Here is an 18673-nt window from a genome sequence, read left to right as displayed (position 1 = left end):
CCTGCACTAAAGTATAAGTGATTGATAAAAGTTTGCTTTTTAACAGAGAGTATTTCACCTTAGACTAAAGCAGGGAAGCTCAAGTGATCCAGTTTTAGACATGGGGTAGGGTATTCTTTTGGGCATGGGGCCTTTCCTGGCGCCCTGAGCACATGAACAGCTGCCTTCTTTGCTAGGACCATACCCAAAACAGCATTTCCTGCCTTCTCTTTCTGTATGAAGGACCCAGTAAGAAGCTGTTAAAATTTGATGCTAACCTGATAAAAAACAACCACAGATTTATTTTTTAAAAAAATCTTGAGATAAGGAGCAATCTGTTTTGCAACACTGTAATAATAATAATCCCCCACTTGTTCAAATGCTTTTATTTCTTCAAATTGCCTAAATTCCATCTGAGCTTCAAAATAATCCTGTAATTTAGGCAACACAGCTATGTCACAGAAAAGATACTGATTTTTAGAAAAGTGAAGTGACGCAGTGATTTAGTGACTACAACCCTGGTGTCTCAGTTCTCATACCTGGACCTTTTCCATTACATCTGGCTTCCTCTCTAGGCAACCAGTCCTCTTTCCAAGAATGGCTCATCATTCCTTTCCATTTTACTTTCTCCTAGGTCACCCTTGGGAGGTTCTATGAGACGAGGACCTGTCAACTGAGGAAGTATAAACCACCAGTGAAACTGGACCCTCTTTGGCACATGCCCCACTTTCAAAAGGTCAGTAGGTCCTAGAGTGGTAACAAAAACAATTGGGTGTGAAGTGTCAAAAAGGAAAGTATGACCATGAATTGTGCTCTAGTCCTCAAACTCTAGGAAACTGGGGCCAAGAAAGACATCATAGCAATAGATGTCTGGGGTTGGCAGCTACTAATACGGGTCAGGGAACACCACAAGACAGGCCTGCACAACAGACAGCCAGCCAAAGGATTTGGGGTAGCCCGAGAAAAATGTAGGGGATATAAAACAGGTCTGCACAAGGCAAGGTACAGGGATTGGGTTTGATGTGGGGAGGAAGCATGCCTCACCTTGATGTTGGTACCCCGGGAAAAAGCCCCACTCACTCCATGCTAGTTATGGCTCTGGTATGTCTTCCCTCTCTTGGCCAGGCTCAGCTACGGCAAAATGCCACTTGCCATTTCTTACCTCATCCATTCCTAGGTGTAATTTTCACTGAGTTATAAACAATTGCCTTACGGCAACAACAGGCAGCATTCATTAAGTACCCACTGTGTGACGAACACTGCTCCTTCACTGCAAATGTGGCCTACTCAATGTTGGAATGGATAGTTCCGTACAAGGAGGCGCTGCTATTCCACCTCTTGGGGAAACCTCTGGACAGTGATGGGTTCATTTGAGTCAAGAAGGTTTTTTGCCTTGCCCTGGAGTTATGTTTCTGAAAGCTCACACATTTGTGATGCTCTAAAGAGCCTGCCTGACAGTATCTCGTGGAGGTGAGAACCTATGGTCACTAGATTTTGATGCGAGTTCACAAAACTCACCTAAATTGGTCCAGATAAGTACCACAGTTAAGATTGCATGCGCAGGCAATGGTGCCTTGTATTAAACTCAACTTCTTGTCCTCTTGTGGGAGCACACACATCCTAGTCAATTGCTGGTGGGAGGTTAAACATCAGGAAAAATAAGATACCAGTTAAGAATTACGGGTATTACCTAGAGTAAAGGCAACAGTCTCGGGGTATCAGGCAATGGCCCCACGATTTGTGAAAGTCTCTGCCTGATTTGGTGCTGGGGAAGTGATAGGCAGCAGAAATCTTTCCCAGCCCTCACTGTGGGCTGAGAACAGGGGGCTGTTCTGTTGAGCTAAACTGCAATTTAAGCAATGAAAAGGGATGGTGGCTTCCTGAAGCTAATGCACTTGAACAAGATGCAGAGTTTCACGGAAGAAATGTGTTTTGCTCCACCTTGATGTATTCCTCTTATGTCCTGCCTAAGTCAGATCCATTAGCATATGTCAGTGATCATCTCCCCCAGCTGCCTGTCAGCACAGAGCCACTGCTGCAGGTAGTGTCAACGAAAGAACATGACCGATCGCTGTTGAACAGATTGTGGAAGTCACACGAGATCTGGGGAGGGGGGGAGCAGCCGCTTTAAATCTCCTCTCACCCCAGACCTTTACATCACCATCCGTTTTCCAGTCTCTGTCTTTCTTGATTTTTTTTTTCATTTTCAGGAAAACTACCAATCACTTCTTTTTTTTCACACACACAGAGATTTAATACCTTCCACACTCTCCTTCCTGGCCTCTCTTTCAGTCACCCTTTTCTCTCTCTTTCCTCTGGTTTTCCATCTGCTTTTTGGAGGACTGGTCCATCTGGAGTGCTCTGGCTATAAAAGGTTGGCAATACTTTTCTCAACCAGAGTAAAATGTCCTGAATCCTTCCCTAACTCTCAACTTTAAACTCTGTCCCTAGTCCTCCCCTGTGAGAGCCCCTCTGTCCATTCCTTTCTAGCCATGATCTGGGACACATACATAGCAATGGAAATAATATTCAATAGGGTTTCAGATTCTTTTCTCCCCAACAAAAGGAATTAAATATTCCTTCTGTTTATCCTCCGGGAAAGACTTCCCAAACCCTTGCACATGGTAGGAGCCTCAGCTAATTCTTGAAGGTATGCATGAATGCATCAATGAAAGGACATCTACTTTTAAAATGTAATTCCTTTCTGAATGTTTATCTCAGAGAAAATCAGAGTAGGATCCAATCTGACCTTAGGAAATGCATAGTTTTCCATGCAGATATTCTTGCTCTAGTTTTCGGCTTCTATTCAGCCAATTACTACATTGCAAGTAGCATTTCTGTATCACTTAAAATTTTTTTTTCAAAACACATTACCTCATTTTATCTTCACAATACCATTTCCCCTCCCCACCCCAAGTAGTAAACAAAGCACGGACTGACTGATATCCCAGTTTTCTATCTGAGGAAACTAAGACCAGGGAAATCAAATGACTTGCCTAAGGCTACAGTGAGAATGAAAGGGGAAGTTGGGACCAGGACCCAGGACTCTTGTCAAGTGCTTTTTTTCTTTTTTCTGACTGTGATCCTATAGCCAAAATAGTTAGGGTGGTAGAAATGCTTTATTTCAATTTATAGGTCAAGGAATCATAAGAACTCTCCTTGTGCTTACTCTGCCTATGAAAAGCATCTCAATTTTTATTTATTTAATTTAATGTGCACCATATTTAAAGAATTCTAGAGATAGAGAGTTCTGCCTTCACAGCTCAAACATGCTCTTGCCCACAGCCTCTTCTTGGCACCTTATCAGCTTCACTGCCGACTGCCATTCATTTAGCCATTAAACAGGTTTGGGAGCAACTTTGGGTACTGTGAGTGCTTTCAGAGCAACAATGGCTCCTGGGAATATTTATCCCTCTCCTCTTTTTCTCAGTTGTAGTGGGTAAAGCCTTTGCCGTTGTAAGTGAATTAGCCCAGGAGCAGTGTAGCCCAAGGACCTTTTTTTTTTTTAATTTCCTTTTTAACAGGACTGGTATTGGCTTTGCCTGTATGCTCAGAGTATCAGCAGGGGCTTTGTACTCTTCCTGCAGATCACTTTCTCCCTTATCCCCCAACTCTGCCCCCTTCCCCCAACCTCTTTCTCCTTTCCCTGTTTATCAGCCCCCCCCTCCCCCTTCCCCCCAGCATTCTCACTCCCAATTCCCCATCCCCATTATGACGGGGAAAAAAAATCTTTTCCAAAAAAAGTTAAACCTGTCACAATGATGGATAACCTAAATGGACTCTCCCCCCTCATGAACAGATGTCGAAACTGAACTCTGTCAGAAATAATTAAACACCTTTCACACAGAAAAGCGGCAGGCAGGGGCACAGGGAGCACACTCATTCTGTTGGGTCAACACAAGTTAGCAAACTTGCTTCTCCAAAAGCTCAGTGAGTCTATAAATGGTGATGTTTCTATGAAAGAATCTATCACCTGCTCCCACCCCTGCCCCCAATCCTGCACAGGAGTCTCTCTTGTGTCTGAGGTGGGAGAGGCCATGGAGAATAAACAATCCTCTGGAACTCATTCTTGCCAATCCTCACTCCACCTGCCCCCAGGAAGAGGCAGAAGTATGGACAGATTTGAGACTTTCTCTCTTTCTCTACAACTGACTACAGTCCTATAGTGGACCTATATTCCCAGAATTTATAATTCCAGCACTTACACAAGGGTTGGCACATAGTAAGTACTTAATTGATGTTTTCCATCCCCTGATCCATACTGTAATGACCAGTAGGAGTGGAAGGGTAGGGTTAGAGTTACTCTGACATACAACTTCACTGGAGAGGAAGACTCATGATGAAACATGAGTTTCCCCTGATGGAGAGATGATGGATATAAGACTGAAGATCGAGACATATTTTTCTGGACATAGCCAATACAGGAATTTATTTTGTTCAACTATCATACATGTTTATAACAGGGGTTTTGTTTTTCTTGCTTTCTTAGTGGGGTGGAGGAGAGGTAGAAAGGAGAGAAGGCAAATCTTTATTTGAAAATAAAATAAAATTTAACTTTAAAAAGTTCTCTGAATATAAAGGTGTTAAGGAAAGGAGGAGTGAGAATAGGGATTCATAAGAGTGGTAAAACCCGGGGCCAAAAGTCAGCTTAGGACCTTTCTTCTCAGATCAAAGGCATTTTGGGTAAAGAATTCATTGTTTTCTATTGATTACATTGCAATGTGATGGGCTCTTTGTAGATTCTCCCCAACTGTGTTCAGTTATCACTTTCTTTCACAAATGTCTCCTTGGAAGCTATGGGAGGTGACTGTGTAGAGAAAGAGAAGAAGAGAACTGATGTGTTCGTGGAGTTGCTCATGTGCTCAGGAGTAGGGAATATATGGTAGGAAAAACCCTTGACCAGTTAATAGGATTCTTGCATTTTGCCCTGGATCTGGCTACTAACTAGCTGTGTGATCTTGGATAAGTCACAATTCCTCACTAAGCCTTATTTTCCTCCATATGTAAAGTAATGCCATTGGGCTAGATGATTTCTAAGGTCCCTTTCAGCACTAAGCATCCTATGACTATGGAATGGACAGGTGGCTGGATCAGTGGGTGGCTGGACAGAGTGGGGTGGGATAAGCACCATTCCCAGATATCCCAGTGTTTCTTGGCAAGATCTTAGGCATATCATGGGCTGAAAAGGGTTGGGAAACACCAACCTTATGTGGCAACAGGGAAGAAATACTGAGGCATTGGGCCTAAAGACAGAGTGAGAGGCATCCCCCACTCCAAGCACTCTTGGCATAAACCTCTGTAGGACAGATCTCAGCAGGACACTCAAGTCAATCCAAACCATATGGTTTATTCTTTTTATAAAGGTCTCTTAGGATAGAGGCTCCTGTTCCACTGTGTGCTTATCCTTAGTGTCAAAAGTATCTTCCTCATGTCTAACTGAATTCTCACTTGCTACAATTAAAGCCTTTTATTTGACCTCACTTCAGACACAGAAATCAAATATGGGCATTGTCCCCATGCACTGTGAAGCTATGGGACCTCCAGAGCTCTCCTTACTTCCCTGGACTTGCCCACACACAGCTATGAATCATAGAACTCATGGAATGTCAGAGCTGAAAAGGTCCTTTGAACACAGGCTATTACAAATGAAAAAGATCACAGAATATGGAACGCCAAAAAGATGGAAGGGGTCTTAGAACACAGAATGTTAAAGCTGGAAGAGGTCTTTGAATATAGAATGCCCAAGCTAAAAGGGACTTTAGAGCACAGAAGATTTGAGCTAGGAGGGTGTGTGTGTGTGTGTGTGTGTGTGTGTGTGTGTGTGTGTGTGTGTGTGTGTGTGTGTGTGTGACAGAGAGAGAGAGAGAGAGAGAGAGAGAGAGAGAGAGAGAGAGAGAGAGAGAGAGAGAACCCCTTTGGCAGTCTGGTAATGCCTATGGAATCCGTCTCAGAATAATGTTTTAAAATGTATAAAATAAAGCCCAAAGGATTACAAAGAAAGCCAATTATACTGAAATACTGTTATCAAATTTTTTTAAATAAAGTTCACCGACCCCAGGTTAAGAATTCTTACTCCAGTCCGATTCTGAAGTCCAGAAGTATTTTAACTAATGGTCCTAGATCTCTTTCAGTTAGGGAATTTGCCTGAGGCACCTAAGGCAGCTTGCCTAAGCCCAAATCCCTGTACACTCCCTCTCCCCCAACAGACTTTGTCTCTCCTCCATAGCACCAACAACTACTGATATTACATAGTCATTCAGTCACTAAAGTATGGACAAATAGACTATTTTCATCTGGCTGCTGGTTTCAGCCCCACTGGTTTAGAATAATGGCACATGCTATTAAGCTAACAGTTTGATTTACAAGCTTTCGTGCTCTGAACCCTGGGTTCTGACTCTGTGTCTCTGTGGAAGACTAACCCTGCCTTTAGTCTCCTGGGCCCAGCTCCCTGATATAATAGGAAGATGTGAAACATGACGGCACAATCAGCCAAGCAGTGACATTTAGAGTTGCAGTTGATTAGTGAAAGCTGCTGAATCTAAGAAAGGATTTTCCTTTCTACCTTTAAGCTCTTTTACAAATCATAACAGGCTGGGAAGTTAACTCTCCGCTAAACCCTGGGGGAGATCAGCTCCCCTGTCTGTCTATTCGTCTTCTTTCCGTTCCCTCCATTCCTTCCATTCCCCCCAAAAAAGGGAGAAAGAGATTTTGGCTTTTACTGTTAAAAAGATCATTCTCTTGGACCCCATCTTTTCCTGCCCAGTTCAAATGGTTGGAAAATTTCCCAAGCTGTTCTTTCCAAGCCTAGGAAAGAAAAAATTTAGGTCCACTATCCCCTCCCAGGAATCTCTGAACCATTGATAAAGTGTAAGAACCCTCCTTTTTTGTACTGAGGTGCAAGTCATCTCATATTTCTAGGTAGGGCAACAGAACAGTGAGATTGGGAACAGTGGGAGAATCATAGAATGCATCAGACCTTAGAAAGAACAATGGGAAGAGTGATTCAGAAGTCCAGAAGAGAATGACATTCTTTAAGTATAGTTATCCCTCCTTGCAAATCAACCCTTTTTGGAGAATTTCCAAATCACTGCTTTGAGAAAGTAGATGATTAAAGTTGGTTTTCTTCAAACCAGAACCTTCAAGTTACAGATTTTTTTAGATAGTACCTGCTTATGAGATGATAGTACAAAAAAGTTTTTTGGAGGGGCCAAACCTGTTTTCAGGTAAAGTTTCTGTCTAAGGAATTTTCTCAGCCAATGAAGAGTGGCACCTGACATTCCTAGAATACCTACGGTATTGAGAGACTTATTCTGGGTCAAAGAGTCAGTGCTGTGTATCAGGGGTAGGACTTGAACCCAGGTCTTCCTATATCCTTGGGCAAGTCACTCAACTACCCTGACCTTAGTATCCATCCTCATCTGTAAGATAAAAGGTCGGACTAGATGGCCTGAGAGGCCTTTTCAAGCTCTGTATCTGTGATCCCATGGTAATAATAATAATTTCTGCCAAGGCTGCCATCTCTTGATCCATTATACCACCTTGCCTCTCCTGTGGTACAAAAACCTAGACAGAAAGGTTGTAGCTGAAGATCTGAAAACTTTGAAAGACAACAAGGAGAAAAAGAAGAGTGGGGCTTTGGAATGAACTGTGTGGGGCCCAGAATTAGTCACATTGATTACTTTGGGGGAGTGGGGCTCTTCCATCCAGATTTTGTAATGAAAGCCAATGGAAAAACATAATTTGACACAGAGAAACATTTTAAAGACAGCTTTTGGTCTATGTAGATTCTAAATGCCTAACTGGATCTGTCACTTCGTCAGAATCCTGGTGTGCCTTCATCTCTGAGGAGTACCTTTAAAAGTCTTAAAAGAGCTATTGCAACCTGCTGCAATGGTTAGGTACATGATCTACCAACCATTAAAAAGGAAGTTCTTCCTTCCATCTTATTTGAATTCTTCCTACTTCGATAAAACTTTTTTCCCTGCTCCAGCACTGGGTTTTTAATTTCTTCCCTTAATGAAGTTTGGCTCAGGAAAGCAGGAATCACATGGCACTAGCTAGCAGCAGGTTCCAACAGAGAAACAAAATTAGAAGAGCTTCACTCAGCCAAACTGGTGGTTCAGCTTTTGGCAGCTGTCAAAGGGGAGGGGCTGAATCCTGACCTTGGTGACACTGTATCTTAGAGGAGTGGAACCTAGCTGATTGTGCATGGAGATAGGTCTTCTGAGTTAGCCCAAGTGATGAGCTTAAGGGATCTGAAGAAAAGGGCCTAGCAGGTGGCTCTGGTGCTTGGCCTTCCATACAGCCCTGATCCCTTTTACCCAACCCCCAAAACGTCCTGGGCCTATGATCCTTGGGAATTCTACCCCAGGACCAGATCAAAGGCGTGGTCAAATTGGCTGGATTCATGAGCTAAATAAGAGGTATAGTTTGTATTTTTATGAGATTTTATAGTTTATAAAGCATTTTCCTTTAAAAAAAAAAAGCCCAGAGGAGTTAGATAGTACAAGTGTCATTAACAATCTATAAATGAAGAGCATGAGGATCTAAAAGGTGAAATGAATTACCCTGAGTTACACAGCACAGGGGGCAGCTAGCTGATACAGTAGATAGCACTGGGCCTGGAGTCAGGAAGACTCATCTTCTCGAGCTCAAATCTGGCCTCAGATGCTACTAGCTCTGTGACCTCTGGGCAAGCCACTTAACCCCATCTGCCTCAGCTTCCTCATCTATAAAATGAGCTGCAGAAGGAAATGGCAAACCCCTCCAGTATGTCTGCCAAGAAAACCCCAAATGGGGTCAGGAAGAGTCAGACACAACTCAATAACAACAGTCATAACAACAGCAACAGCAACAACTCAGGTTTTTCTAATTTCCATTCCAGCACTCTTTCCACTTTACTGTTTGATGATGCTGGTGAGGATTGTTAGCATAGGTTTAAGGTTTGCAAAGCACTCTACAGCTATTATTTTATTTGATCCGCATAACAAACAGCCTTGGGAGATAGGCACTGTTTTACCGTTGTTTAGTCATTTCAGTCTCATCCAACTCTTAGTGACCCTGTTGGGATTTTCTTGGCAAAGACACTGGAGTGGTTTGCCATTTCCTTCTCCAGCTCATTTTACAGACGAGGAAACTGAGGTAAAGAGGATTAAGTGACTTGCCCAGGGTCACTCAGCTAGTAAGTGTCTGAGGCCAGATTTTAACTCAGGTCTTCCTGACCGAAGGCCTGGCGCTCTATCTACTGCTGTTATTATCCCTATTTTTACAGATTTGGAAATTGAGGCAGATAGCGATTCAATTAAATAACTTACCTGGGATCACACAATTAATAAGTGACTGAAGCAGGATTTAAATTCAAGTTTTTCTGACTCTAAGCCTTTGCCACCTAGCTGCTTGTATAATGCTATCTTTGGATGTCTGGAGAAGAAACAGTGTCGTGCTTTGGAGCACAAGCTTGGGGATCCTGGCTCTGCTATTTTTTGGCAAATTATTTCCCCTCTCTGGGACTCAGTTTCCTAATCTGTAGAATGAAGGGGTTGAATTAGATGACTAGTAAAGGTGCCTTCTAGCTCTAAGTCCTATGAACTATCTGCTAAAATATCTCTACAAGAAATTCTAAGTCTATAGCTGGTGTGATCACAGGATTTTGAAGTATTTTCCGCTCTTGAGGTTGTAGGCAAATATTAGGGCTCAGAGGCTACCATGAGGCTGAGTGGGGCACAGAGTAGAGAGGGAATAAGAGAGAGGGAGTCAGGAATTCTAGCTAGGCCTCTCATGGAATATCCTGACCTGACCCCATACTGCCTAATTAAGACCCTGTCAGTGTAGAAATACTTCATAGGCACAAAACTCCTATAGATTCACTCCAAGATTTTGAGTTTTAAAATCCAGGTCATTTTTTTTCAACTGCTGTTTGGCCCCTGCCTAAAAAAGAAGTCAACTAGATGATCCAGTATCACCAAATGGTGAAGAGCTGTGGAGGAGATATCAAAAGGTCACAAAATCATAGAGAAGAACTTTAGTATTAGAAGGGAATTTAGTGGTCATTTAGCCCGACCTCTTGCCCAGTACAAGAATCCTCTCTATAATATCCCAGAGACAGCTGGTGGCATACAGAGTGCTGGATGGTCAGACCTGAGTTCAAATCCAGCCTTAGACAATTACCAGTGTGTGACCCAGGGCAAGTCACATAATCTCTTTGTCCCTTAGTTTCTTCATCTGTAAAATAGGAATAATAATAATAGCATCTATCTCCAGGGTTGTTGTAAGGATTAAATGAGATGATATTTGTAAAGTGCTTTGCAAACCTTTAAAGCATATTACTATTGTTGTTGTTGTTGTTGTTGTTATCCCTGAGAGGTAAATACCCTGTATCTGCCTAAAAATCTCCATCCCAAGGAACTCACTTGCTCTTGAGGCAGTCCATTCTGTCGTCAGACAGAATTTTCTTAGATACGCTTTTTAGAGAGTGCTTTTATACATTCCGTCAAAATGTGTCTTCTTACTGAGGCAGCTAGTGGCACAGTAGGTAGAGCACTGGGTCTGGAATCAGGAAAACCTGAGTTTGAATCTGGCCTCAGACACTTGCTAGCTGTGTGACCCTGGGCAAGTTACTTAACCTCTTTCAGCCTCAGTTTCCTCATGTGTAAAATGGAATAATAATAGCACCTACCCCCCAGGGCTCTTATGAGGATAAACTGAAATAATATTTGCACAGTACTATATTAATGGCAAATATCGTTATTACTTCTGCTGTTTCTAGTTCTGTTCTCCAAAATTTAGCAGGATACATCTGAGGATAGCTTTCTCATTTTTATAGTAGTTTAAAATTCCTGAAGTATATAACTCACAACAACCCTTAGGTAGTACAAATGTTATCCCCATTTTACAGGTGGGGAATTTGAGGTTTAATAAAGTTAAGGGATTTTCCTAAGGTCACATAACTGTTAGTGCTGGAAATGGAACTCAAGCCCAAGTCTCCTGACTCTAAACTCAGTTCTCCTTTCCCTGGTCCAGAGTGCTGAGAAAGAAATGAAGGGCAGATTGCAACATTCTACAGCATTGTCCAACCAAAGAATGTCTTACAAACCTTTCCAAATTACTTATGTAAATGTACTCCAAGGATCTGTGATTTTTTTCAGTGTAGGGGAGCTCACAGTGTGGGAACTCCTTTCACCAAGCAGATCACAGTCATCTATAACCATGATAAGTCCTAGGAAATTTTCTTGAGTCACAAAATTAGAGTAAGTGATTTGCCCAGGGTCATGAGCTAGTAAATTCAGAGGCTGTTTTGAATACAGGTCTTCCTGACCCCAAACTCAATTTGTGTATCCAGACCTGACCCTATTCTGATTTTGTTTGGAGGAAGATATTCTAAGCCAACCAAAATGATTCTAGCCACACTGTAGAATCAATGTGATAGAATACATTTGTTTTTTGTTCCAACCTGTAATTTCATTGGTATAGGGAATTCCTAGGGAGAAAACATACCAATGCAGATCAGAAGCTGTCCTGCAACTAGTATCATAAGAGATCTGCTTAGAGCACAAAGAATTGAAGTTATCTGTCCAGGATCACAGAGTCTGTATGTGTCAGAGGCAGGACCTGAACCCAGGTCCCTTTGTTTCTGAGACTGACTCTTTTCTATCTATTATACTACATTGTACCTTTGATGGAGTACATGTCTTAGATAATTTTTTTTTTAAATTCCACTCATGCATCACCAGGATGGAAAAGCCTTAGCAAAATAAGAGAGATTCCCAGGATACCTGGCCACTTGGCAGCATTTTTTATTCTTTTTTTTGCCACATTTTTTATTCTTAAATACATTTTATTGATGCTCTTTAAACATTAATGTCACCTCTCAATGACTCCCTCCCCAACAGATAACTTGAACTTGCATTTTTAAAAAGTACAGTTAAAACAAATCAACACATTGGCAATGTCTGATGATGTATGCCTCGTTCCCCACCCACAATCTACCACCTCTCTGCTGAGAGAATGAAAGCAACTTCCTCTAAAGTTCCGACTGATCTCTATGCTGTTGAGAATTATGATGTCTTTACATTGTTCAGAATTGTGGTGTCTTTCAGTAATGTCCTATACCTTAATATGGCCATTATGATATTGTTCTTCTGGGTCCATAACTTTATAACAATCTCACCATTCTTCCCAAGTTCCCCTGAATCCTTCACATTTGCTGGTTGTTTTTTTTTTTAGCGCAATAACGTTCCATTATTATTATGTGGTATTATCCATACCACAATTTGTTCAAACATTCGCCAATCAATGGGCACCTAATTTGCTTCTAGTTCTTTTTTTAGCACAAAAAGTTCAGCAACATTTCCAAGGTGGTCTGGTCCCTTTCCCTTTACACCAGGTTGCAAAAAAACTTTTTTTCGTGTGTGTCAAATACTCCTAAGCAGTCAGAAGCCTGTGGAATTTCTCTGAATAATGTTTTCAAATGCATGAAACAACATGCAGAGGATTGTAAAGGAAACCAAATTTATTGAAATAGTTATTAAAATACATTTTTTTAAAATGCAAGTTTATAGACTTTATGTTAAGAACCCCAGAGTACTTGTTAGCTCTCTATAGATCTGGGGCAAATGTCTCACCTTTTGCTAAGGTGTTCTTATCTTTAGAATAGCCTTTGGTATACAGAACACTGACACCTCAGTCACCTGGACCTGGGCATTTAGCTCAGAATAGAGCTTCAAAAAGAGAAGAGAGGGGAGGAAAACTACCACAATAGATGTGGACGGAAAACATTTGTCTACATCCTTGGCTTCCCAAATAGATAAAACAGCCTGTGTTCAATACTCTATATGAATACACGATAAGCAACTGACAAGGCAGCGTTTGGATACCTTGGCAAAGGACTTAATTTGCAGCCTAGCACAAAATCAAAGACTCTGTCAACTGATGAACAGCTCTCCAGGAAAGCCGCCTTGCGCTACCTGAGATAGCACTGTCAGGTAAATTTCCAGGGAAAGTAATTAAAGAATCTTCATTGTATAAATTCAGCAGCAAAATCCAGGGCCCTGGAATCTGCTTCTCACCAGGGATCAGATGTCTGCTTTCAGTCTTATCCTTCATGAAAATTAACAGCCCACATTTTCCTTTTTTGAAAAGGTGGCCTGCCTTTCCTTCACCCCCTTTCCTTAAGACACAGAGTTGATGAGCATTGTGTAGTTCAATGTTTGTGACTTTTTCAGAAAAGAGGTAAGCTGTCAATGATATAGCCATGATGTAAGATTAGTATTCTGGTGCATAAACTTACCTGAGAGATCATAGGCTCTAGAGATGGAAGTGAGCCTCAGAGGTCAGTGAGTTCAACTACCTCATTTTATAGATGAGGAAATTGAGGCCCAGGGAAGAGATATTACTTGTAGAGATCATACAGGTAGGTAGTCAGTGGTGCAGTCAGTCTGACCACATAATTCCCCTGCTCTCAAACCTCCAGTCAGTGCCCACTGCCTACCAGATAAAATACAAACCTTAGCCTGGTATTTAAGGCCTTCTATAATTTGATTCCCATATACTTTTCCAGCCTTATTTCACAGGACTTCTCTCTTCATGGGCATTACATTCCAGGTAGAATGGATTACTCTGCTGTTCCTTGAACCCTGAACTGAATGATCTTGGGATCAGAGATGTGGAGCTGAAAGGGATCTCAGAAGGCATCCATCTTACAGAGGAAGAAAATGAAAACCAGAAAGGAGGGGACTTGCTCAAGCTAAAATGGGACCTCAAGGAGCAGAGTAGGATTTTTGAACATAGGTCCTCTGGCACGAAATCAGTCTCATTAATATTCATCAAGTATGCATGACTGTGTATTAGGCATCGTAAAAATAAACACATAGTCCTTGCCCTCCTCGAGTTTACAGAATAGGAATGCTCCTAAACACCTGGTAGTCTCTTCCAGGGCAAGTTATTGAAATCAGATAGAAGATATTGAAACTCTTTGAGGGTAAGGAGTGGGGGTGTGCTGGGGTAAAAGGAGAGAAAAAGTATATTGGAGAAATGGCCTCAGGGTCAGGAAGATCATCATCATAGATTTGAAGCTTGGAAGAAACCTTAGAGGCCATCACATCTAATACCCTTATTTTACAAGGAGAGGCACAGAGACTTTAAGTGACTTGCCCAGAATCATATAGCCAGGAAATGTCTTTGAACTGAAGTGTTCCTGACTCTAGGTCCAGCACCACCTAGCTTCTCACTCTGTCTCTGCCTGTTTGTGTGTGGGCATGTATAAATATATATATATATATATATATATATATATATATATATATATATATATATATATATGCATATGTATACAAATATACATATACGTAATAGGTGTCTTGATATGGTCTAAGAAGGCTGAAAAGATCACAAAGATTATTAAGGCTATTCTATGGCATCATAATAAAAATCTACTACCACTTACCAGGGGATATTTATTCATTTATTAATCAAACAGTTATGCGTATATATCTATATCTATCTATCTATCTCAACATTTTTTTTTTCGTGCATCCTGGACCCCTTTGGTAGTCTGGTGAAGCCTGTGGGCACTGTCTTGGAAAAACAATGTTTCTAAATGCATAAAATAAATGGCATAGTATTACAAAGGAGAAAATCAATTATATTAAAATACAATTATCAAAATACTTTAAAAAACAAGTTCATGGACTCCAGGTTAAGAACCCCTAACTTAGAATCTCTATATTGTGTTGTATACTGGGAAATTTATAATAACAAGACATGCTCTCAAGAGTGTTCACAATCTGGGATGGGTGATCTCTACACACACCAATATTACACAACCTTGAATTCAGTTAATACAAAAGAATATAAAGTGCTATGAAATCAGACAAGGGAGATATTTCTAGATTCAGGTAATCATGGAAGTCTTCATGGAAGAAGTTGAATTTTAACCTCCCCTTCCCCTACCCTCAAGGGCAAAATTGCACCTCTACCAAATGATGAGTCTGAAAGCCCAGCAAAGCTGCTCAGATCTTGATCTTCTTTTTAATAGACGACCAAAACTTCGAAGTAATAACCATTTGGTTGTCCCTAAGGAGCACTAGTCACTCGAAGCCTTGAGCCTCTCCACCCAGAAACTACCCCTGACACAGAGTGAAGCCAAGCCCAGGCCAGCCTAGCAGACTCACATGTGGGCACTGAAAAGGAAAGGAAAAAAAAGGAAGGAAAAAAGGAAGAAAGGAAGGAAGGAAGGAAGGAAGAAAGGAAGGAAGGAAGGAAGGAAGGAAGGAAGGAAGGAAGGAAGGAAGGAAGGAAGGAAGGAAGGAAGGAAGGAAGGAAGGAAGGAAGGAAGGAAGGAAGGAAGGAAGGAAGGAAGGAAAGAAGGAAGGAAGGAAGGAAGGAAGGAAGGAAGGAAGGAAGGAAGGAAGGAAGGAAGGAAGGAAGGAAGGAAGGAAGGAAGGAAGGAAAGAAACTAAGCTAAAACTAAACTTAAAAAAAAGCACCATTACCCCTCCCTCTTCGCTTAACTTGTCATCAAATTTGTTGACAACCCTATTGAAAACCGCTCTTGCTGTGACTGAAGGATCTCTCTGTCTGCTGTTACCTCTCTCTCAGACAGATCTTGAAAGGCAAAAAGTCTGGAGAACACACACACACACACACACACACACACACACACACACACTCACACACTCACACACTCACACACTCACTCACTCACTCACTCACTCACTCACTCACTCACTCACTCACTCACTCACTCACTGAGTCACCACCCCATCAATACAGAGGCAGAAAGGCAGAGGTAACAGCCAGCCAGGGCTGACGAGCCTCCTCACCTGGCCCCGCAGTGCACCGCCTCCAATTAAATCAAAATGGTTTGTTTTTAATGGTCTTTTACACTGACAAGTGGGCGATCATTTTGGGCCCACGAGCTGTCAGGGAACGGAGGCAAATCCTCCGTTGATAATGCCCAATGCTTCCAATTAGGAGCTGGGGCCGCTCCTGGCGCGCTAACGATTCCCCAGCCTCCCCCTAGGCCCCTTTGGCGCTGGCTGTTTCTTCTTCCCTCCTCCGCCGCAAATTACTGACACAAAACGGAGGGCCCCGCGTCTGCTCCGCCACGCCAGGCCCGGGCCCTGTTGGGTTTAATGAGCCGATGGAAGTTTCGCGGCTCCCGCGCTAAATTCTTTTCTTGTTTGACAGCTGCTCAGGAAAGGCGAGTGTTGACCTTATAAAAGATTTAGTGTTTCTCATTATTTTCTGTCAAGCTTCACAAGTGATGGCTCCGTAGTTATCATTTGCATCCTGGTGTGTGTGCGTGTGTGTGTGTGTGTGTGTGTGTGTGTGTGTGTGTGTGTGTGTACAGTCTCCTATGTGCATGCCTTGGACAGGGGTACAGAAGATAGGGCAGGGTCTCTGGGAAGGAGCAAGGAAACCTAAGTCTTCCTTTGTGCTGAAGGAAGAGAGGTGAGGATCAGATTTCTGTGTTGCATCTGCCTTCTACAAACCAGGACTGGAACCACATTGAGCTTCAGGGGAATTTGTACTGTTTAGGGTACACTCTACTCAAGTCTCCACTGGAAGTGTTCTATCATAAATTTATCTTTTCATGCACTCCATCACCATGTACACAACCCTTACAGATGGCCCCATGGAAGATGTTTCTCATTGTGACATTCTTTTGGGGCTTGCCTATTTTAAAGAGATTCTATACTAGAGATATTAGATACTTTGAAAAAGGGATGATATAGCTTATGGTCTCAGTAAAATCCTTTCTCCTTGTAACAGAATGGCACCTTGTGAGATGATGTGGAAGGAAGGAGGAATTACTTAGGGTTAGTGGGTTTCCCATGCTTTGCATGGCCACTCACTCAGTGCAGTTGAAGTTGTAGTGAACCAAGGATGTTGGGATAGACTCAGTACTAAGCCCAATAGCTTCTGAGTCCTTTTCCTCTATGTACAGTTTAATGTGTTAAATAGTAGTGTGGTATGTTCCCTTCCCTTCATTCTCTAGAGGTTTGACATACTGGAACTTGTCCAGAGAATGATAACCAGGATAGTGAGAGGACTAGAGATCATGCCATGTGAAGATCTGTTGAGTGAATTGGGGATTTAATTAAACAATTCAGCAAGCATTTATGGAGTGCCTACTGTGTTGCACTGAGGATACAGAGGGTGGAGAACAATAATATCTGGGGAGATCAGGAAAAGCTTTCTATAGGAGATGGCACCTGAGTTGTGCCTCAAAAGAAATTAAAGGATATACATAGCAGAGGTGACAAACATTCTGGATATGAAGAACAGCTTGTATAAAGACACAGAGAGAAAAGTTAGGATCATAGGGCTCAAAGGACTATAGATCCTGGAATGTCAAGAATGGAGAACAACAAGTAGACTAAGTTGGCTGGAAGGTAGAGTGTATGAGGGTGAACTAATTTGAAGTAAGTCAAGAAAGAATGATTGGGGCTAGGTTGTAAAGGACTTTAAACACTAGATAGAGGAGATCCCATTCTTTCTTAGTCACTAGGTAGCCACGGAAGCTTATTGAGCAGGGTAGTGACCACGTCAGACCTCCACTTTAGGAATATCAGTTTTATAGGTCTGTTGAGAATGGATTGAAGAGGAGAGTGCCTGGAGTCTGGAAGGAGGCTATTTCAATTGTCTGGGATATTACCATTTGTTGTCCAGGTGCAGAGGGCTTGAACAAGATGGTGACTGTGTGAGTGGAGAAAAAGAGACAGATACAAGAGATGAACTGATACAATAGAAGTATGTATAGAATGATTTTACATATACATACATAATTTGTGTCTAATGATAGCCATGGGGGGGTGGAAAGGAAGAAGAAAAAAGAAATTTACATAATAACTTTATTACATATTTGAAAGAAATAGCAAGTTGCACATAATAGATTTGCAGTTTCATGTGCAATCATCTTTTTTTTATTATACTATGTTATGGAAATGTTTGTTTTATTCCATAAATTAAAAATAAAATACATTTTAAAAAAGAGATGTTATGAAGGTAGAATCAAAAGGAGTATGCACCTGGTTGTATGTGGAGGTACAAATGAGGGAGAGTGAAGAGTAGAGGATGTCTCTGAGGTTTCAAACTTGAGTGACTAGAAAGATGGTAGGTACACTTGAAAGAAATAATGAAGTTAGAAAAAAAAACCACATGGGTTTGGGGGGGGGGGAAGATGAATTGAACATGCTGAGTTTGAAATGCCTGTGGGACATCTAGCTGGAAATGTCTAACAGAAGTTGATGATTAAGGTTTGCGGCTCAGGAGAGAGTTGAGGAATGAAGCATCTGCATAAAAATGATCATTGAAGTTATGGAAGCTGGTGAGACTGCCAAGAGGAAGAATGTAAAGAGAGATGGTCCAGAATAGTTAGTAGTTGTCGTCCTTCATTTTTGAAGAGGACCAAAATGACACCATTATGCTACAGTCAAGTTTTAATGTGTCCAACTGTGGCTGATCAGACCAATACGAGCTTGGAATGTTCTACCACAGATTGGGCATAAATAGTCCGTGTGAACCTATGGGGTGGATTCTCTAAGTTTGTGTATCTTGCATTTCTCTTGAGCTATTTCAATTCTGCTTTGCTTGTAGAAGACAGTACCTTCTCTGATAAGGGCACACCATGCTGAGCAGTCCTGTGCCAGTGTCTCTCATGTCACACCATCAATTCCAAAGTTCTTAAGAGAGT

The 18673-nt window shown here is 41.8% G+C and overlaps 1 protein-coding gene across 2 annotated transcripts in view; it reads left to right on the top strand.

Moving 5' to 3' along the window:
• The window catches only part of CFAP77 (cilia and flagella associated protein 77), a 181950-nt gene that overhangs the window by 141375 nt on the left and 21902 nt on the right, over positions 1–18673 (top strand). Inside the window, exons 5-6 of one of the 2 annotated variants that reach the window (XM_020973545.2) lie at positions 614–715; positions 13579–14224. In XM_020973545.2, coding sequence (XP_020829204.1) covers positions 614–715; positions 13579–13614 — 138 coding nt within the window. In that variant the 3' untranslated portion in view covers positions 13615–14224. Of the gene's footprint in view, positions 1–613; positions 716–13578; positions 14225–18673 lie in introns of those variants that run through there. The other variant, XM_020973544.2, reaches the window with a different exon arrangement.

This window comes from Phascolarctos cinereus, unplaced genomic scaffold, assembly GCF_003287225.1.
Source record: "Phascolarctos cinereus isolate Bilbo 61053 unplaced genomic scaffold, phaCin_HiC Scaffold_2;HRSCAF=192, whole genome shotgun sequence".
In the NCBI taxonomy this organism is placed as follows: domain Eukaryota; kingdom Metazoa; phylum Chordata; class Mammalia; order Diprotodontia; family Phascolarctidae; genus Phascolarctos; species Phascolarctos cinereus.
Note: the sequence above shows the minus strand (reverse complement) of the source record. Positions and strands in the feature narration are given on the sequence as shown.